The sequence below is a fragment of the Pinus tabuliformis genome, chromosome J (assembly GCF_031772625.1).
Source record: "Pinus tabuliformis cultivar Carrire ecotype Pingquan chromosome J, CPIR1, whole genome shotgun sequence".
Classification (NCBI taxonomy): Eukaryota; Viridiplantae; Streptophyta; class Pinopsida; order Pinales; family Pinaceae; genus Pinus; species Pinus tabuliformis.
The window spans coordinates 133,289,849-133,312,688 of NC_142295.1; the positions used below are offsets into that span (position 1 = coordinate 133,289,849).

Consider the following 22,840-nt stretch of genomic DNA (forward strand, 5'->3'; position numbering starts at 1 on the left):
ACTACGAGAATGCGAAGGTTTTATGTAAACCTTATTTATTCAAAAATACCAGAGAAGGCTGCTTAAGGCAAAGACTATCCATGATAAGATAGCAATGAATTATAAACCAACCATTATATTTTAGAGAACCAACTCTCGTGGGCTGAATTGGGAGGTAAAATAGTGTAAAGTTTCAAAAGAGTTTCTATAACAAGAAGTATTGAATTGGACCAACTATGCATGATAATTAAAAGAACCAATTTTCATGTGTGCAAGATTGAGAAGTGCCTTGTGGGCTCTTGGCTCTTGCTAAGTTATAAATTCTTGGTATATCTGGCTTACGGGCTGTTGGATATACACTTGGTGTTATAGTGGCAGCTGCTAGGTTTGATCTTAAGCCTTGCACAAATTACTCTAACGAGTTACTAATTTAGAAGTGGTGAATAATATTGGGAAGTGAAGTGGTGCAAGGTTTTGTGCAGGTGGCTGGGGCTGGAGGATGAAGTTACAGAGTCTCTAGAAACATGACAATTTCACCCCCTTCCCAACCAAATTGTTGATAAGTCGTCTCAGGAAAAAAATGAAATCAACACAAGATTGCTTGTTCACTATGAAAATAAGGCATTGCTTCTTAAGCACAAGTCCATTTAAACCTAGTTTTGACAAGCACATCGTAGTTACATACATAGTTTGAAGTTGTATATCTTGAATTTAATATTTGAATGTCAGTTGGGACGAGTCCAGATAGTTATATTCAAATGTCAATTAAGAGGAGTCCAGATAGTTGAGAGTAGTGTTACCCTCTCCACCCAAGGTCGATTAAGGTCGATTACTGGAAGTGAGATAGGTCGATTACTGGAAGTGAGATATTGAGCTCTTAATGAATGCACTGTTTTATCAGCCTTGAACCCTGAATAATCCAATTCACCCAGAGTACCATATTCAAAATGAGGGAAAGTGCCCAGTGTATTTAACTGGGATATATATTTTACAAATATTTCAACAAAAATACATCATCAAGCTTCATTTTTTTCAAGATGAATCAAGATGCATAACAAACCCAAAGTTTACATGGATCTATGTCATTGCACACAGAAAGTGTTATGGATCCCCTCCCTATTCCCAGGCAATGTGTTGAAGGATCCCCTTCCTATTCCCCCAAGCTGTAAAGCACCTCCCTATTTCCAGGGAATGTGTTGAAGGATCCCCTCCCTATTCCCTTTACACCTCGCTTCTCTTAGTGCAATCATAAAATATGCAATTAACATAGAGTAAGTTATAACAGTAAATTACCACTGCATCCAACAATTCAAACAATGATCAAACTCAAAGGGTAAGCTATAACAGTAAATTACCACTGCAAGCAACAATTCAAATAATGATCAAAAATCACCTGCGAGTTTGTATCAAATATTTAGAAAATATATAGGATGAATGTACAAATGAATACCAAAATCATAACATAACACATTGAATGGCATCCCAATTATCCCGAAGGAAACAGTTCACACTTTTGTATCAACATAATTGCTCATTTCGATATGCACAGATTATTGTTTTTTCCGTTTCTGTTCAAATTGTGATCCTTCAAAATGGTAATTCTCTCCGCAATCATTTCTACTGTACATCATCTCTCTTTTAAATTTTAATCTTACTCTAGTAAAAATGATCCACCAAGGCAATGTGGCAGATTGTAGCTCATTCGAGCTTCAAAGAACATATAGAGATCCCCCTCGGTTGGAGAAGAAAATCAAATTGAAAATGAATATTCAATGGATCATGGACCATTGTTGCTGAGACCAAAATTCATAACCACAAAGTTTGAATTCATAGAAGCCACTTATCCTGCTTTCCAGTTCCAAACTTCTTTGTATGGGTATAGCAAATCAGTATTGTTTGACTCATTATAGTCTTCGCTACAAATTTTGCATTTTCTAGAATTCAACCATGATCCATGAAAAGGATCACATCTCTTGAAGACAGCTATCTGAGAAGCAAAACCAGGTTCTTCACCAGATCCTCCAACACCACTAAATTGTACGTCGTAGCCATATTGTGAAGCCAGCTTTAGTGCCCAATCACTGAATTGTTTTCGTGTCCATTCAAACTTGTGATCATAATTCCGAAACTTGCAAGGCAGGCCAGATTTACCTTCCACATCTTCAGTAAGATCTTCTCCTGCAGAATCATTTTTACTGTCCAAAACGTTTCTCTGAAGAATGGGATTGTACTCCACGTTCGGTGTCGAGACCATCAAAATGCGCGGACACAATGTACCCAATGCACATTCTCCGAATTTGTATGCTTGGTCTTCTTCCATATGTTCAATCACCTGCAGCTAAATGCTTACACATGAGACCCATCACTAAAAAATAAATCTTCAAAAGAGGAAAATGGTAACTATGAAAAAGATAGTTTGTCACAAGCAAGGACCTCGATGCATGTTGCAACATCAAATCCATGAATCCGCCGATCAAATTCAGTGATGGACCCTTCATATATAAAGGCACTTTCGAAGCTGGGCGTGGCTAATCGAGGCTTATGACCCACATCAAGTTTTGAATGAAGAACCTAAAAGAACACCAAAAGCCGATTCATCAGTTCAAATTTTGCACTACCATGCTAAAGGATTAAAACCATGTTAAAAATTGAAAGCTTTCTGACAAATTCTCAAGAAATAGTTAGCACTCAATAAAATAAAATAAATATTTTCACGCCCACTCTTGGCAAGCTCCTTTGTGATGAGGAGAGACTAATATAAAGTAATTTACTCATGAAGAAAGTACAATACAGATTCCATTTTTTATTTTCATAAATGCAAATAATAAATGATATTCTCACGTCAAGGTTCATAAATGCAATTAAAAACTCTCAATTAAAAATGTTCGTAAATGCAATTAAAAACGTCAGTTATTAACTAACTGAAAAACTCTCCTCTTAAAAACAAGCTTTTAATGAAGTGCATTTCATGACTTCCTTCACAGAAATTTTCAATTCTGAACCAGTTTAGCGAAATATTCCGAATCACGTATTCAGCCCACTCACAACTCCAGTAGTGAATTCAAATATCCTTATATGTGAATTTCTTTAACTACACAACAATTCATTTTCTACAAAGCAATATCCCAAATTTAACAGGACTCTGCTTGGCATAATCTAAATACAAATTCCAGATTCAAGTCAATAATGTAAACTGTTCATCCTTCAGAGCACTGAACCAACAAATACAGACCAAAAGGCAAGTCCTCCAATAACTTTCATCACATCTCTCAATTACATTAATACCACAGACATGGAATCAAAACCCAGAAAATATAGGTCTACAAGACACCATTTCAACTTTTCTAATTTGGAAAATTTGCACACATAATGATAAAACTTCAGATCAATTGACCCACGTGTGCCTGTGTATGTAGAGATATACAGTTTTGACCTGAACTGATTAGGGATGGAATCATTTAAATAGATGATTTCTTTTGGAGGGGGGGGGCACCTTAGGCCAATACAAAACCAGTCAAACTGCTCCGTTTTGTCCTAAACAAACCCATTTTGATCGGGTTTATTCTGAACTGATCAGTTAGGGACAAAACTGGTCAAAACTGGATTGGTAGACCAGTTCCAATCGAAAACCCCCAAACTTGTCCAAACTGGCCAGTTCCTTCCCGGTTCAATCAGTTTTGATAACCATGTTTTGGACCATATCTTGGAAATTGTTATGTTATGTTTTCAAAAAGTTATACAAATAAGATGATATCAAAACCCACATGGAACATGATTTGAGATCTTTCAAATGAGATTGAATGCTTGGAGACACATTATTAGTTACAACATTTGTGGCTTTGAAAAAAAGGGCACACTTCCTGGGTTATAACAAAACATGGTTGTTCGTGGTTAATAACACAGCAATCCAAATAGAGAAAAGATTTCAAGTTTGATTGGGGAGTTTCCCAATTTCAATGAGGATTTGCTTTGGGGGTGAGAGAAAAGCACTTGCAAATGGATTTGATCCGAGTGAGCAATCCCATTGCAAGCTCCCTTCAAAAGGAAGATGTGAAAGGGGATCAGGGGGTCCTGCACTGCACTTCACTCTAGCTCTACACTTAGTTATCATCAGGTTTCTCCTTCAGCTCAAGGCAATATTTATCAGTTCATTTTTGCGAAGTCATGGTTATCTAAAGGGGCTCTTAAAAAAAATTGTGAAATTTGCTATCTAAGCCTAGGGATATGTCTAATCAATTTTTTTTACCTAACCCTAAGCTTATCCTAAGTATTTTGCAGCACTGAAAATTTTGAAAACTTGGTTTTCAAGCTTCCAAAACCATTATTTCGAGCGCCCAAGTGTTTGTTCATAAAGTCTTAACCCTTTTCATCTATGATTTGACAGCCAACTATATTTCAAGCCAAAGAGAGACGTTGAAAATCAAACCCTAATCTGCCCTGTTTACCCTAAAACAACATTTTCCAGCAAACCCAGATTTTAATTTCAGAGCATAAGAAGCTTTCTTAGCATTCTGCACGGCTAGGGTGTTTCAAGGTTTGCAAAGGTGTTTGCAGCATCAGAGCTTTTACAATATGGGTCGATCCGGTCATGTGAAGAGATTTGAATTTTGAACCTGATGGTATGTATTTCGAGGTCTATCCAGAAATGCTAGATCTTTTCCGAAATGCAGGTTAGGAACCAATATTCCAGCACTTCAACGGACATAATCTCAGTTGGTGCCATGATTTCATATATTCCTTTGATGGCAGCACTGCAAGAATCAAGACCCTGCAGTTCCCAGTCACAAAGGAATCCATTGTTGAAGCAACAAGTTTGCCAACTGAGGGTGAGAAGTGGTTTAAGAAACAGAGGTTGCAGAATGTAGACTTGAGTTTTTCCTAAAGGAGGACTGTCAGAATCAAGATTGGAATGCAGGGGCCCTCCAAAGTATGCTGAAGCCCGAATGGTCTACCACCCTCAAAACTGTACAACTCTTCTTCACCTGTGAAGGCAAGTATTCTAAAACCTACTTGTATCATATGAGGTTTCTTTGTCATTTGGCAGGTTTTAGCAAGATGAATTTACCCTATTTCCTTCATCAAGTTTGCTAAAGATGTGCACCAAAGCAAGAACAAGACCTGAGCTATACAACCTCATGATATTTGTCATCACGGCATAGCAGGTGAAGCAGTTGAGGCAATTGAAATAGAGAAACCTAAGACAACCTGCACCTAGAAGATCAAGAAGAGGCCAAACCAGAGTTTCTACTCAAACCCTAGCTCATGAAACCAAGGGAGAATCTAGTCACATCTCTGTTCAAAAACATGATGAAACCCCTGTGAAAGAACTAGAGGTTAAAGTTTATGAAAGGAGGACTAGAAGCCAACAGACACTGATGGTAGAAGAAGAGAAAGAAAAACAGAGAGCAACACAAAGCAAAAAAGGCAAACAGAAGATAGAAACAGAGGATGAAAAGATAAGATAGAACCTACGGTTTGTGGAAAATAAGCTCACACTCGCCCTACTAACAAGTTGAGACTAAATTTCAAGGCTAAAATGAACCCTAGGGTGAAAGAAACAATGAGTATTGATGCAGAGGAGGAGACTGCAAGCTTCAAAGAGCAAAAAGAGACAACGGAAAACAGAGCATGTTGACAGAAAGAAGGAAAAAACCCTAAAGGCTACCAAAATCACACAGAAACCTACTAGAAGGGTGACAAGGAGTCAAAATAGGCTAGACCTCCTTGCTCAGGTTGCAGAAGCCATGGAGCAATGATCAGTTTACTTCATGGAGCAGAGAAATACACAAACCCTAGTTTTGTTGAACAGACCCTAATGGTCCCTCAGCATTTTGACCTACGCAGTTTAATCTTTTTTGACAGTAAATTATTTTGATATGTTGGGGTAATATATCAAAGGTTTTGTGGCTGAGGGAGTACCAATCAACATGAGGAAAGAAAGCCTTGAAAGGAGCAAGCGATGACACAAGTAGTTACATAGTTTCGATATTATTTACAGGTTCATGCACCAGTTTGCTACAAGGAGGGGATACAAGTTTTAGTTCAAGATATCAAGCCTACAAACAAGTGAGCAGTTTCAGATCCTATAATGTAGTAGTAACCTTGTCCTTGTTCTAGGATACTAGCAGGAGATACACAGCAGTTCTATAATCTGTTTTGACCAATGATATGTGCTAGATGGAGATCCGAGTAGCTAAGATGATACAATTATTATTATTTTTGTTGATTAAACTTTCAGACTATGTACATATCTAGTAATTATTGCTACCAGACTTTGAGAAGCTTATCTCTATTTTATTTTTCCTATATATTACATGAGAAATATGGGAGAAAAGTTGGTTTTTGATGAAAGAATAGCCATTGTCTGTGTGTTGAAAGCTTTACTAATCTACAGTTTGCCAAGATCAATAGATTTTGATCAGTGACATAAAGATTCATGTGATAGTATCTCCTAGTATGTATTTTCTGCATGTTTTAGCGTTTCCCTCTTTGTAATATCATTTGAAGTTGTGGTCTTTTGAATATTTGAATAAGAGTAAATGTTACAGAATTCATCCTTGCTTTGATGCTTTGTTTCATAGATTTCAAATACTTGCACTCTTATCCTCTAAAGCTATTGTAGAATTCATTTTATATGCCCTACTGTAGTGGACTGTTCTCCTATTTTCTCCCTCCAGCTACAACGATGACAAAGGTCTAGGAGGTGTTATCCACCTTGCCTTTATAAATCTTGATCAGACAGCCAGCATCTTGGTACACTGACATAAATCCTAGCTGTTTAACTCCATTTCCCAATGGACTATCTCCCTCAAGCCCAACCAAACCCTACATCTACACAACACAACTGAAGATCTAGCCACTGTGTAAAAGTACAATCATTTGCTGATTCAGTGATTAGACTGTCAAAGAGAGCCCTCTCTGGATTGAAGGGGATAGCCTTCAATCTGTAAGTTGGATTGCAAAGGTTACCTTGGGAACTTCTCTCCTACAGCCAAGAGAAATTTTCTGAGTGATAACACACTTGCCTAAAAGTAACTTAGGAGCATAGCATTTATACCAAACAGTAATTACTCGTGATGGATGATAAACTCCTAGAGCCGAATCAAGTCATCCTCGATTCTCAAACAAACCCCTTGAGCTCAAAACAAATAACTGAATATCAAACCTAATGAAAGAACATATCTAATGACTAAGCATAGTGGGAAAATGACGATCCTCACACATAACAGCCTATTATAAATCTGCTATCAAAACAAAGAGACTTATGAACCCCACTATTCATCATTCAGTAATAATTGGGTAATAGATAGGTATCGACGGATACTGCCAACAAGAAAATAGCACATTACCCTTCAAAGGACACAAAATCACAGATTCACACAACACATCCTTAAATCAGCATTCTTCTAATAAAGATATCATTTTATATTCTATTGTCATAGTGGGAAAATGACGATCCTCACACATAACAGCCTATTATAAATCTGCTATCAAAACAAAGAGACTTATGAACCCCACTATTCATCATTCAGTAATAATTGGGTAATAGATAGGTATCGACGGATACTGCCAACAAGAAAATAGCACATTACCCTTCAAAGGATACAAAATCACAGATTCACACAACACATCCTTAAATCAGCATTCTTCTAATAAAGATATCATTTTATATTCTATTGTCCTTTATAGTATATACAAATTATCTTGATGATCTAATTTTCTGTCATGCAACTAATTTTACAAAATAAACTTAAGATGGTTCCTATATCTCTAAACGCATGCACATTAGTATAACCCCATGTCAAGTAAATGACCAATACACTCTAGCATGGGCCTATGCCAAATAACTACACAATACATTATATAAACGGAAGTCATTGACTCATGCCTTACAGAGTCACATATCCACAACTCATGCCATGTGGCCCGCTATCTTCATAAAAGCAGAGAGAGGGAGTGGTGGGACTAGACAAACAAAGGTGCAGATTAAAGAGTTGCATACACACACATATATACAAGCATTTGAGAGTGTCTTCTAGATTTATGTACAAAATTTGATGGTCAGCAACTTCCAGAGTACAATATTACATGTATGCACATATCACTTTGGACTGAGATAACATTTACATACTTTTTTGTTATTGAGTATGTTTTATGTTGTGAAAAATGCTTTCAAGAATGGCAAAAAAAAAAGTCTTCTATATACCCGCCAGGCCCTGCCAAAAAATTTCCAAATTTCTGATCTTCTATCTACTGTGAGACAACTGACAAGGTATATGTAAAACTAGGACTTATGAAGTCTCTCTGTAACCAAATTTATTAAGCAAAAGTGATAAGGGTTAAGCATAAGCACTTTGATATAAGATTCTTAGAAATCTTTAGCGCTTAACATTGTCAAAAATATTGAACCTGGGGCGCCTTATGCACTTAAACATGCTGAGATAATACACATACAGCTAGAAACAAATTGAAATAACAACATGCTTATCAATGGAAGATGATAATACCAACGTAGATCCATCTTACTCCGGATCTATCAAACGCCAAGAGAGATCAAATCTCTTGAGGTGCAAACCTTTCCTCAAATTTTGCACTCAAAAAAGAGATTTAAAGATTGACCTTGAGTAAAGGTTGCACCTAGAGAGATTTGATCCCTCACGACACTTGATAGATCAGGAGTTAAGATGGATCTACGCTACTTTACATAATAAATAATTATACAAAAATAAAGCATAAATTTTTAGATATAAGGACAATAAATACATGAATCAAAATCATTAAAATGGGATTCCCTAATCTTTTCTGAAAACTTTGCTATAAAACATACAAAAATAATGCCTAACTTTTCGGAAATGGGGAACATTCACAAAAGCTTTAAAGGAAGAAGTTAATTCGCTTTCATAAAAACACTCTCATGTTGGAGGACAACAATAAATAGAGGCATTGTTGGTCTGAAAATTTTCTTTTATTTACAGAAATGCTCGGTTTCCTATAAAACACTCTAGAGGACAATAATAATTATACAAAAGTAAAGCCTAAAAGTTCAGACACTTTGATAGAAAAATAGATGTATTTTTGGTCTGAAATTTTTCTTTTATTTACACATGATTTAAAATATAATTTAAAAAAAAAAATAAAAACAAAGAGAAAATAAATATTTTCTTTTTTTTTTTTTAATTAAGAAATTATAACAAAAAAAATTTATCAAAATTTCCCCTTTTTTAACTCTGTATGTTGTTCTGCAGGGAAAGGCTTACCTTTACCAATTAATAGCCACCTGTGAGATTGACACCTCAACATCCTAATCCTTGAATCCCTTTGTGAATTTTGTGTCTATATAGCCTCTCACACAAAAACTTTCATATTTGGCACAACAAATTGATAACTGTTATTTTTATGTGTGGAAAATTCAATTGGAGGAGGTGGCTTGGTGGTGGCAAGCGGTCTGGAAGGCAAAGTGTCCTCCAAAAGCTAAACTGATAACTTGGTGCATTATGGCAGAGAAGAGCCTGACGTGGGATATTATGCAGTGCAGGTATGCAGTTGATCCGAAATGGTGTGCCATATGCAAGGGAGCAAGTGAAACAATAGATCATCTTTTTTCCTCTTGTCGCTTCACCCAGCAGACATGGAATGAATGCAAAGCGATGATGCATTTCCAAAGCAGCTGGGGGGATGCTGGTTTTGCTGACTCTTGGCACGCTTGGGGTCAAGACAGAGCGAACAAGAATATCCAGGTCCTCCCTCTAATAATCAATAGGGGGATCTGGATTGCTCAGAACAAGGAAATCTTCTGAGGCTTGGCTTCCGATCCAAGGAAAATTGCAGTGGAAAGTGTGGCTATCCTTAGCCATTTCCCACAACCTAAAGAAGCCCCTTCTCCTAGAATCATTAGAGATGAGAGTATGGACAAAACAATCCCATGGGGCTACTTCGACATGGCCGCACAGGAAAACGGGAACTTGACTGGGGGAGGGTTTGTGCTTTACATTTCTAATCATCATTTATATCAGGTCAAAATGGGTATTGGCAGCGGATAAAACAACTGGCCAGAAATTTTAGCATGTAGATCTTTATTGGCTTTCGCTATTGATAAAGGGTGTGAAAAAATACAGATTTTTGGGGGTTCTTCACTTGTGATCAATTGGGTAAACGGAACACAAAGATGCAGAAATATTTTTCCGAGGATATTATGGATGAGATTGCAAGACTGTGTCTAAATTTCACTCAATTGTCCTGCAGGCATATCTTCAGGGAAAAGAACAGAGAAGCAGACATGCTTTCTAAGGAAGGCCTTCTTCTGGACAGGGGTCTATGGCATGTGACTGAGATACAGGGTTCTGAGCATTTTGCATATTATCACAGGCCTTTTGTTGATATTCCACAGGACATCCATGGCCTTGTATAGTCTGGGCCTTTATATCTTTTTTGTTTATTATATTATGAACTGTTATCTATTTAGCAGGTGCGGGACAGCTCCATATATGTTGGCGTTGAACAGGTACAGGTTGTTTTTGCTCAAACAGCTTTCTGTTGTGGACAATGGCAGTTTTTGTGAGCTCTGGCATGTGTTTTCTGTGGAAGTATTGATTTGCTTCCTACATGAACAATTTATGAAACAGTTATGATGTGTCATTTCTGGCTTTTGGCTATGTTTATAGTTTAGGTGATACATGTTATCACAACTATGGCAGTGTTCTTAAAAAAGCACTGATGTAGATCGATCGAGATTCGGTATCTCCGCCTGATCTCTGGAACAGATGGCAGAAATACACAATGTTAAGTGTATATGTAGAATGTAACTTCGTTTTATTTTATATATGAAATTACGCTTTTTTCTTGGAAAAAAAAATAGGCTACATTATAGAAGAATACCATGGGAAAAAACCATGGGTTGTGAAAACCGAGTCAAAATGTTTACATAATGGTAATTTGACTATTTTATTTTAAATAAATAATTTTATTTTTTTATTTTATAGGCTAGATTAGAGAAGAATACCATGGGAATAAACAATGGGTTGTGAAAACCACGAGTCAAAATGTTTCATAAGGGTAAATTGGCTATTTTATTTTAGTTTAAATAATTTTATTTTTTATTCTATTTTAGTTTTATATTATTATTTCTTGTTTTATTATTTTAGTTTTATGTAATTATATGGAGTCAAAATGTTAGAAATTACATCTCTCCCATACTGGGCTGGAGAGTTTTTAAATTTTATTTTATTTTTATTTTTATCTTAATTTGACTAAGTCAAAATGTTGGACAGGACATGTCAGGACAGGACATTACAATATCTCTTCCATACTGGGCTGAAGAGTGCCTCTCGGTGTTAAATTATGCAACTAGGGTCAAATTCCACTTTGGAAAGCTCATTTGATGGAGATAATTGTTGCATTATCGACCTAAAGATCACTCATTTTGGACAAGCAGAAGTTGGAATTTTAATTTATTCTCACACACATAAAATTGTTAAGGTCAGCCTCACATTTATGTAGGCTCATAATGCCCATTCGACATGTCTTTTTATCCACTCGGATTGGTATAAATACAAGAGACATCACACCTCATTGGAGCATCAAGTAACACAACATATCTTCTCTCTCCCCTCTTATTATTGGTTCATAAAGCTCAGACTTGGCAAGACTCCTCTCACACGTGCAAAGGACCAAAGACACCTTTGATTGGACCGAATTACAGAGTTGTTTCAGGATGTTGACCTGTGTTGACTTGGGCACATTTGACATGCTTTGACTGTGTTTTCTTTGGGACTCTCTCTGTTTCAACAGGCCGTATTGAAGGGCACAGAATCCGAGGAAATCTGGGCACTTTGACTGCAGACTTATCTCAGACATTTGACTGCAGACTTCACCTATGCGTTGATCAAGTTTGACTGTTCAGATTGGCACTTTTTTGACATATGTTTGACCTGCTAAGGAGGCCAAATTGAAAGCCCTTTGACCAAGCTGCTGGAGGACAGTTTTGCCCCTTGACCATTGACTGGTTAGGGTTGACTCTAATGCTGTTGACTGTTGTTGACCGAATCAGATTACAGAAGGTTCAGATTTGACCATTGTTGGGTACATCCCTTTACTTTGTCTCTACTTTGGATAATAGTTTGATATTGAATATTGACATTGGAAGTTGGCTAAGTCAAAGTTTGGCTTTGACTCTTGGATGTACTCTTTCTGCTGAACATTTGAAGACAATCTAATAAGAAGAAGATTTGCAAGGGTTTTCCCCGCGGTGGGTTTTGCCCTTGACTTTGACCAAATTTGTGTCTCTTGTCGCTTGGCTGTCTTTCTATGTGCATTTGTTTATTTGTTCTACCTACTATTGCACTGCTGTCATTAGAAAATTGAAGAAGAGAAATTGAGAAAATGAATGCTATTAAATATTGTAGAAGTAATAGTTGTAGCATAGAACAAGTGATGAAATTTCACATGGTTTCAGAGCTGAGGTGAAGACAAGCCCAAGAGACATAAAGCAAGAAGCATCCATCTCTCAAGCAATTGATTGAAAAAGGGAAAATCTTTTGGCAAAAATGTCTTCCTCTTTCTTCAAAGAGCATGAGAAGCTGGGTGATTCACACTTTGCAGCATGGAAAGTTAGGTTGGAAATCATAGATAACAAAAATAATGATGTTTTGGACTTCATTCAAGGAAGAGTACCTGAGCCTCCCGAAAATGCTTCTGTTGTTGTCAAAAACAAGCATAAGAAAGGTGAGTTAAAGGCAAAGAAAATTATAGCTGATGGTTTACAAGATAATCTACTTGCTTATGTTGGAAATTTGAGAAGGTCGAAGGACATGTATGACAAGATTGCAAGCATGTATGAAGTCAAAAATTTGAATGAAATGATTTCTTTGAAAGATCAACTCAAAGATACAAAGATGAACAAAGGAGAACTCGTGCAATCATACATTATGAGGATATCTCGTCTTAGAGATCAATTGCTAAGAGTTGAGGAAATCACACCTGACAGAAAATTGGTGATTGTAACTCTTAGAGGCCTCCATCCCATTTGGGAAACCTTCATTACTACCATAAGCAACAACAGTAGCATCCCGACACTCAATGAACTTGTTGGAAAGCTCACACAAGAAGAATCAAGGATGATATCAAGAGGAAGAATTCAAGGATCGAACGAAGGACAGCTCTTTGCCTATGTTGCTCAAGGAAAGAAAAAAAATGCAAAGAAAGGAAAGGGAAAGCCATCTAAATCAAGAAAATCTCCTCAATCCAATCAAGATTCCAAGGAATCAAGAAGGCGAAATAGAGATGTTGAGTGCTACAATTGTCATCGAAAGGGCCACTACGCTCGATATTGTCCTGAAAAGAGAGATGCTCCAAGAAGGAACTCTTCAAGGTCCTATAACAATAACGGTGGCTTCAACAACAACAAGTCATGAAAGAAGAGATGATAGAATAAGCAATGAAAGAAGAAGAGGCTCCCCCGATGATCGTGATGATAACTATCGTCCTCCAAAAAGGCCAAGGAACTCCAGGTATGAAGGCAATATTACTAATCAATCTGAATATATTCTTATTTCTACATTAGCTAGTTCATCTCCTCTAGACTCTTGGGATAGTTGGTTGGTTAATAGTGGGGCTATTCATCACTTTTCTGGATATAAGGAGGTTCTCTCTAATTTGGTAGAGAGGGAGACAAATTTAAACATTATTCTTGGTGAAAATACCACTCATCCCGTAAAGGGCTTTGGTTCCATCAAATTTCATTTGAACTTTGGGGAATCCGTTTTGCTCCATGATGTATTATATGTGTCGAGATTTAAGAAGAATTTGGTTTCAATATTCCCCTTGGAGGATAAAGGAATGAGGGTCGCTTTTATAAAAGGAAAAGTACTTACTTGGCCTGCTAACTCCTACATGAGGAATGCCTTCACATTGGGAACCAGGTATGAAGGACTCTATAGAGTCACAGGAAGACCTCTTCTAGCTATGGTCCATAATACAAATCTTCAAAGCAAGTTGTGGCACCGAAGGTTGGCTTATCTTCACTATGATGCACTTCCAAAGTTGAAGAAGTTGGTCTCTAGGATCCCCGATGTTCAAGCTCAACATTATGGAGTATGCCCTAGGTGTGCAAGTGGAAAGAAGAAGAGGGGACCATTCCCCTCTAGCAAAAATATGACGGAAATAATTCTTCATCTCATTCATTCTGATATATGTGGTCCAATAACCGTGCATTCACTTGGGGGTCATCTTTATTACATCACTTTCATCGACAATTTCTCAATAAAGATATGGATCTACTATTTGAAGCACAAGGATGAGGCATTCGAAATATTCAAGGAATTCAAGGCTTTGGTGGAAAATCATACAGGGAATAAAATAAAGATCTTCAGGTCCGACAATGGCGAAGAATACATCTCAAATGAATTCATAGACTTTTGCAAGAAGGAAGGAATTGAGAAGGATACCATTGTGCCTTACACTCCTGCACAAAATGGAGTGGCTGAGAGAAAGAACATGTCCATTATGGAAGTTGTCTGAGCAATACTCCATGTTCTATGCTTTAGCACAATTTACTTCAATGTTCCTTATCAACCCAATGACAATTTCCAATTATTTCCAGTAGCAATCACATTAAATTAAATACATTGACAGTAAATGTAGATAGAACATAAAAACATGTGCAGAAGACAAGACAAGAGGACACAAGATTTGGAGGATGCTAGGGGAAAACCCCAATGTGGGGATACCCTTTGATCAAATGTTCTTATTATTATTCAATAGTTCAGCACAGAGAGAGAGTACAAATATCAAATTTACTTGCCCAAAACAGCCCTGTCAAAATCAGCAGTCAACCGCAACCCTAACCAGAAAGTCAACGCTAGTCAAAGCAACCCAATTCGGCCTTCTAAGAGAGTCAAAGTCAGCCCAAAACAGTTCGGTCAAACCCACTCAAAGGAGAGAAATATTGCTGTAATTTTGCGGTCAAATCTGAAGTCAACATTGGTTAAACTATCCCAATCACCTCGATTTATGTGCCAATAAATGTGGCCGCCAAAGATTGAATTTATGCCCTCAAAATCGAAGTCGACAGAGGTCAAATGAGCCATGGTCAATGCTGGTCTATTTTCCTGAAATTCGACCTGTTCTGCCCCAGAAGAATTCAGCCTCCTACCACACATGCGAAGAAGAGAGAGGTTGCCTCCAAGCTGTACAAACCAATCAAGAGAGGGGAGAGAGAGAGATGTGTGATGTGATGAGTGATGTCCAAATGAGGAGAGAGGTCACTCCTATTTATACAAGTTGTTGAGGGTGTGGAGACACATCTCTTGGGCTTTATTTGACTGAGGCCGACCTTGACAATTTGTGCATGAGAGAGAATAAATTCAAAATTCCACATCTGCTTGTCAGAATGAGATGATCTTTATATCAAAATTGGACCTCTTGAAAAGAGGATCCCATGCAATAATCATCTCCATCATATGAAATGTCCTAAGGTGGAATTTGGCCCTAGTTGCCAATTTGAACACTTATTCATGACAGCTTCAGACCCTCTCATTCTAGAATGTAAGAGGAAGTTAGCTTTCAAGTTTGAGATGAAAGACCTTGGTTCGATGCACTATTTTCTAGGACTAGAAGTATGGCAAAAGTCAGGCGAGATTTTCCTTTCACAAGGTAAACATGTTTTGAAACTCCTAGAGACATTTGGAATGACTACGTGCAAGTCATTGCCTACACCTATGGAGATGAATTTCAAGAAGTTGTGTGGAGAAGCCGCTAGACCGGACCTAGCAAACCCTTCTGAGTATATACAATTAGTCGATGTTGTAATGTTTCTTGTGAATACTCGCCCCAACATATGCTTCGTTGTTAATACTTTGAGCTAGTTTATGACCGAACCTCACCATGTAAATTGGGTCAATGTCAAGCATGTTCTGAGATATATACATGGGACTATTAACCTTGGACTGAGATATACTGCTGGAGATGTTAGACAACATGGATATACAGATGCAAATTGGGCCGGTAATGTTGTCGACAGGAAGAGTACTTCTGGATGTTGTTTTAGTCAGGGATTTGCCATGATATCATGGATGAGCAGGAAGAAAAAATCCATAGCCCTTAGCACTGTTGAGGTCAAGTATATTACAGGTAGTTTTGCGAGTTGTGAAGAAATTTGGTTGAGAAAGCTCTTTAGAGAGCTATTTGAGCAGGTTCTCGACATGACAGTGATCTATTGCGACAACAAAAGTGGAATTCATTTGTCCGAGAAACCTGTGTTTCATGACAAGTCCAAGCATATCGAGATCAAATATCATTACATCCGTGACATGGTGCAGAGAGGAGATGTGAGACTTCACCACATTTTGACAAATGAGCAGAGAGTTGACATCCTCACGAAGCCTTTGCCAAAAGGAAAGTTCTTGGTCTTCAGAGAGCAGCTTGGACTGATTGAGATGACCCTTTCGAATAAGGGTTTGAGCTGATCAAGAACACTAAGCAGTGCTTTTCCCCCTTGATTGAGCTCCCAAGGTGTGGAATGGAGCTATAGGGTTCGTGGGGATTAGAGATCTCTAACCTATAAGATGTTGAAACTTGAGATCTTCCCTAGTCAGAGTATGCCCCAGCTAGCGTCCTGCCCACTTTGTGGGGTAACCTCTCCCATCTGGCCAATGGGTTGAGGGACTTGGGATAGAGTGTGATCCCTACCCCTTGCAGTTAGTGGATCTCGCCCAAGTTGGTGGTTGCATGTGTTCTACCATCTGACTCTTTAGGATTAAGATGGATGATCAAGGACAATAGGGTAGAGTGTGATCCTTACATTGATCTCACCTATTGTCAAGGACTCTAGGATAGCGTGTGATCCCTATGCTAGGGGTAGGTTGTTCTTGCCCATTGTCTTTGGATCTGGGTGGTAGCTATTGCTCCCCATTGATGATGATAATGATGATGATTTCGGGTGGTAGCAGAGTCTCGCCAATGGTAAGAGAGGCAGGGTGGTAGCTGGAGCTCCCCTGCAGCATTTCTTCTTCTTTAGATTAGCTTGAGACGAGCAGAGACAAGCAAAGATTGTACATGATGACAAGGGGACTTGATGATTGATGGACAAATATTGACAGGTGGAATTCTCCCTAGTTGAGAGGGAGTGTTAAATTATGATACTAGGGTTAAATTCCACTTTGGACAGCTCATTTGATGGAGATAATTGTTGCATTAAATTCCTCTCTTCAAGAGGACCAAAATCGACATAAATATCGCACATTTTGGACAAGCAGAAGTTGGAATTTTAATTTATTCTCACACATGTAAAATTGTTAAGGCCAACCTCACATTTATGTAGGCTCATGATGCCCTTTCGACATGTCTTTTCACCCACTCGGATTGGTATAAATACAAGAGACATCACACCTCATTTGGAGCATCAGGTAACACAACATATCTTCTTTCTCTCCTCTTATTATTGGTTCGCACAGCTCAGACTTGGCAGGACTCCTCTCACACTTGCAAAGGACTGAAGAGTCAAGACACCTTTGACTAGGCCTAATTGCAGGGTTGTTTCAGGGCGTTGACCTGCATTGACTTGGGCACATTTGACATGCTTTGACTGCATTTTCTTTGGGACTGTCTCTGTTTCAAGAGGCCACATTGAAGGGCACAGAATCCGAGGAAATCTGGGTACTTTGACCACAGACTTATCTCAGACATTTGACCGCAGACTTCACCTATGCGTTGACCAAGTTTGACTGTTCAGACTGGCACTGTTTTGACATATGTTTGACCTGCTAAGGAGGCCAAATTGAAAGCCCTTTGACCGAGCTGCTGGAGGACAGTTTTGACCCTTGACCATTGACTGGTTAGGGTTCACTCTAATGCTGTTGATTGCTGTTGACCGAATCAGATTACAGAAGGTTCAGATTTGACCATTGTTGGCTACATCTCGTTACTTTGTCTCTGCTTTGGATAATAGTTTGATATTGAATATTGACAGTGGATGTTGGTTAAGTAAAAGTTTGACTTTGACTCTTGGATGACATACTCTTTCTGCTGAACATTTGAAGACAATCTAATAAGAAGAAGATTTGCAAGGGTTTTCCCCACAGTGGGTTTTGCCCTGGTCTTTGACCAAATTTGTGTCTCTTGTCTCTTGGTTGTCTTTCTATGTGCATTTGTTTATTTGTTCTATCTACTATTGCTCTACTGTCATTGGAAAATTGAAGAAGTGAAATTGAGAAACTGAATGCTATTAAATATTGTTGAAGTAATAGTTGCAGCATAGAACAAGTGATGAAAAATTAACACTCGGTGCAATAAGTTGTTGACCTTCCATATCACAGTGTTTAATTTATTGTTGCCTTTGCACATCAACGATGAGATTGGCCCATCTTGAAGGTTGTAAACAAGTCTTAAACTAAACACGGTCTAGATTTAGATAAAACTCTTCTAAAACAAGCACTAATGAGAGAACACAAATCCGTGTTAAAGAGAAATATCCTCCAAACCAGCAAGTTTTATTTTAACATTATATCTCAGGAAAACATAAACACAACTACATATGCCATAGTATAGGAATTTTTATCTGTGAAGGGGTAGATGGGCAAACTTCAGACCAGAAGTCTTACTTAGGTTGCTCATTTTAAAAAACAAAAGCTGAATGACAAACATCTATAGCATGAAAAATAAAATTATAATATTACATGGTAAGCCAAGAACAATCACATATCTGATGCCAGTCATATCCAGGAAACAAGATAAAGAGAGTTAAGATGGACATTGCAAAACCGGACCTAACTGCACCCATAAAAAAGCTACCTCCAAGAGGAGAAAAACATCAAAAGATCGTATCTCATACAATTATAAATTGAAAAGGAAACTCGATACAAATACAATTTCAAATTCAAAAGATAAGAGGTGTATTCAAACCTTAGCAGCACGAATAAGACTTCGCTGTGAAATGTCGACACCAGCAATATATACCAAGTCAGTTTTCTGCTCTAACAAAGCATCAAATAAACTGCCAGATCCACAACCTAGATCAACCTGCAAAGAAGCAGAATAATTTGAACATTAATATCAGAATGAACATTCTAAGCCAAACATATAAACCAAAAGTCAATAGATACAATACCCAGGACTTTGCATGAGACTCCTCAAGAAGGCGCAATGCATATTCTATTCTTTGTTTTGATAAAGGTGGACTAAAAAAAGCCTGCTCCATCCTCTCTTCCGGGGGCTCCATAAGCCTCAAAAATGTGACATTATACTCCAGACCAGATTCTCCTGAGATAGAAATGAATAATAAATAACATGTTCAAGCTATGAAAGTAGCAGCTAAAAAGAACCAAGACAGTTGAAATACCTAAAGGTAAAGTGGAAATCTTCTCTGCGCATTCACCAGCAGCGGCCAATATCAGGTTCTCAGGTGGTAAAGATGTATAGAAGTGTGCAGACTGACCGACAGACATACGACTTACACACATCTCTAATTGGGGAATTACAGCACCTGTCCCAAATTCAAATTCGAACTCTTCTTTGCTTTCCAAGCATTCTCTTACAGATTTACCCAGCAGGAAAACACTATATTGGATGCATACTATAGTGCCACTAGAGGGTGATTTGCCAGAATCAGGACCTGTGATGTTGAGATCAGTCATCTCATGGTTGTGATTAAGGTCAACATCCTTCTGAAGCAACTTCTGGGCAGAAGAAGAAGTATCATCATCTACAGGAGAACCTTTTTTATAGTAATTGAACATATCATCAACGCTGCAGCAAGCAACAGATGCAAGTCAGAAAAAGAAGATTCCTTAATAAAAAATCTAAAACAGAAACATTTGTTCCTGGAGTAACAGGCTGACATACTAACATGGAAAAAGTAGCATGATCCTGATGCGGCCATATCCTTTCATTGTCTTTATTTAAGACATTGATTGCTTTCAAGGCAGTACTTTGGATTGCATGACTCTTGTTTCTATAAGGCATCTCAGAACAACATTCTATTATTAAATCTCCAGCCTTGGATAGTATTTTCACAGCACATAAGTAAGGACCTCTACCAGTTGGTTCATTATCTAATTCCCCACATTGAATGTCATCAAGGCCTTCACTCATTTCATTCTTAACCCCATCCAGCATTCCAGACTCATTTCCTGTGGCATTTAAAGACCCACTTTGACCTGGCTGCGTCTGATTTGTATTCTGAAGTTTTTCCATAGAATCTGCTTCTGATAGAGAGAATTTTGGATCAGATAAGCGATTGTTGTGACAGAAATTTATTAGAAGGACTCGGGGTAGTGCTCCACGCCAGTTTGATCGGGTTGTGAAAGAAGCTGGTAATTTTGCTGCCAAAATAGCATCTCTGGATATCTTGTAACTGCCCCAAGGAACTCGATTGAGTAGCAACCTGTGGAATTGATACAATCTTTAGAAGTGAAGCTCAACCAAAACCTTATGTTATCCAATAAGGTAGAACAAGATCCTAAAGCTTTTAGATACGCAAAATTATCTGCATACAGCATTGCATAATACTGTGTTCTACCCATCCTACATAGTACATACATATTTGCAAAGCAATTAATGAACCTTGACAATTTTCAAAGAATGACTTTTGTAAGGACAAAATAAGCCCACAAAATAGGGAATTGTTATAACCCCGCTGTGTATATCAGTTGGAAAACAAACAATCCTGATGCACCATAAAAGAGTTTTGATAATTGCATATAACAAGCCAAAAAACAGAGAATAACAGGTACATCTGCATCCAAAAGAAGCAATGAAATAAGTGATACAAACAGCGTAGATCCATCTTAACGCCAGATCTATCAAGCATCAAGAAGGATCAAAACCCAATCAAGGAACAAACTTATTGGTGCTACAGGTTAATCAGAGGTTTAATATGTGCTTTAAATGATCCGTGTTGAGAAGGATCTATGCTGATTTATTTTGTTATTATACATTTCTGTAATACTATTATAGTCCAGGTTTCTTTTCCCATGTTACAGATCTCAATTTTTCTTTCAATTTAGTTTATTAGTGTTACCTTACATTACACATTTTATCCATATTGGGCTGTATATGCACATCACTATTCTTGGTGCAATAAAGCAAGAGAAAAAACGAAACATAATCTGAAAAGGGCATGAGAAAGATACTAGCACTGCTTTATTATTTCAAAACAAACATTCAAAATAAGTATACCTAACCTCAGCACACAATGAAACAGCCAACCTTAAACCCATCCTAAAATCAAACAGAATAACATACCTGTAATAGCTGCTAAGGCTAATATCTTCACACGACATAGTTCCCAGTGACTTCCATGATGATCCAACAGCTGCCAAAATTGCATCACCATGTACTTCTTGCCCTACTAAGATAGATGCCCTTTTATTATACTTCAATTGACAGTGCGGACTTCCTTTACGTTTCTCACTGATTGGAGAATTTCCAAATAGATACGATACTGAAGGTAAAGTATCCGGAACTGGAAAGTAAAATCTGGCATCCAAGGAAGCCTTGCTAAGAGGCCTGCAAAATAAAAGACAAGCCATGCAAATGTAAATATCACCTTCTCAGGGTTCAAAAAGCTATCAAGGACGCAAAACATTAAATTCGAAAACTATTTCAGCAACTGCAAAGTTACCTTGAGATCAAAACATGAGAGGAATCTGCAACACTTAGATGATTTGCAATTACATCCAGAAAGTATTAATGAGGTTCAACCTTCAAATTCAATGATTTCGCTTTCTTTTCAAAGCAGCAAGGTATAAAAATAGCTGTAAATAAACAACTCTCTGTTCTTTCTCTAAATTCCATTGTGTTGTCTGTTTTTCTTGTGAATTCTGGGCTCCAGTTTAGCAACTTTTCCTTGGTTTCAAAAGAAAAAGAGTCTCTTTTTCCAATCCAAAAGCTATCCGCAGGAGAAAGAAGGTGACTGCATGATTTGGCAGCGTTTAAAACTAGTGCTAAACTCAATGCAGGATCCATTTCTGCCCTGCTGTTAATTGATTTGCATAAATTCACTATCTTGGTATCAAGTGCAGAAATTACTGAAGCTGGAACCAAACCATAGTTGTCACCATCTCGTTGGACTGCTGCTCTGAAGTGTGCAATGAATGGGCAGTATGATAGAAGGAACTTTATTCCAAAAACAAAAAGGTCAGATGTTTAAAAATAAGATATTCTCTTGCATGAAGAAAAATATAAAAATGGAAATGCATTTGTAATTTCAATCTTGAATAGAACAAAGTGGGCAACCAGTCCACATATCATTTCATCTATTATTCATTTTGTTCTGCCTTCCATTTTTGGATTGAATAGAAGTTCATTTTTCCATCAACCAGAAAAATAGTCATTGTCAGGGTAGGAGCAACCTGATCAGCAAACACAGTATAAACACGGTCCTTTAAAGCTTGACATTTTTCCTCTGCTGTTTGAGGTGTTTTGGGAAGAGACAATTCTATCCCCAGCTGCAAAATATGCCAATACAATTAAAATGAGCATCGTATCAATCATTTAAATAAACTTGACAAAACTATAAAGCCTAGATTTTTATTCAATGGAGACCTGAGAGTAAATAAGGGCTGGACTGGAATGTCTATGTGTTTCTTGCAAAAACTAATCACCTCCTATATTCATGCAATCAAGAACATAATTCAAAGGGGACTTTTTCTTTTCCCTCTCAAGAGAAAATTAGAAATGCAAAAGAAGATAATTTGAAAAGGAGGAAGAGAGGGCTAAGAGGATGCACTCCACTAGGAAGGAGAGAATATTCTCCATGAAAAAGAACAGTAAAAAAATGACAGCAGAATGACAGGGGAATCACAGAGATAAAAAAGAGACTGTTTTGTAGAAAGAAAGACCAAGCTGAGTGGAGAAAGATCATCTCCAT

The 22,840-nt window shown here is 37.7% G+C and overlaps 1 protein-coding gene across 1 annotated transcript in view; it reads right to left on the reverse strand.

Annotated features, from left to right (window-relative positions):
* Window positions 1–1,490: 1,490 nt before the first annotated feature.
* HEN1 (double-stranded RNA binding protein-related / DsRBD protein-like protein) overlaps window positions 1,491–22,840 on the reverse strand; it is a 34,613-nt gene continuing 13,263 nt past the window's right edge. Inside the window, 9 exon segments of the mRNA XM_089377360.1 lie at window positions 1,491–2,311; window positions 2,413–2,550; window positions 18,874–18,990; window positions 19,079–19,230; window positions 19,310–19,716; window positions 19,817–20,353; window positions 21,214–21,477; window positions 21,593–22,086; window positions 22,323–22,418. Coding sequence (XP_089233486.1) covers window positions 1,820–2,311; window positions 2,413–2,550; window positions 18,874–18,990; window positions 19,079–19,230; window positions 19,310–19,716; window positions 19,817–20,353; window positions 21,214–21,477; window positions 21,593–22,086; window positions 22,323–22,418 — 2,697 coding nt within the window. The 3' untranslated portion in view covers window positions 1,491–1,819.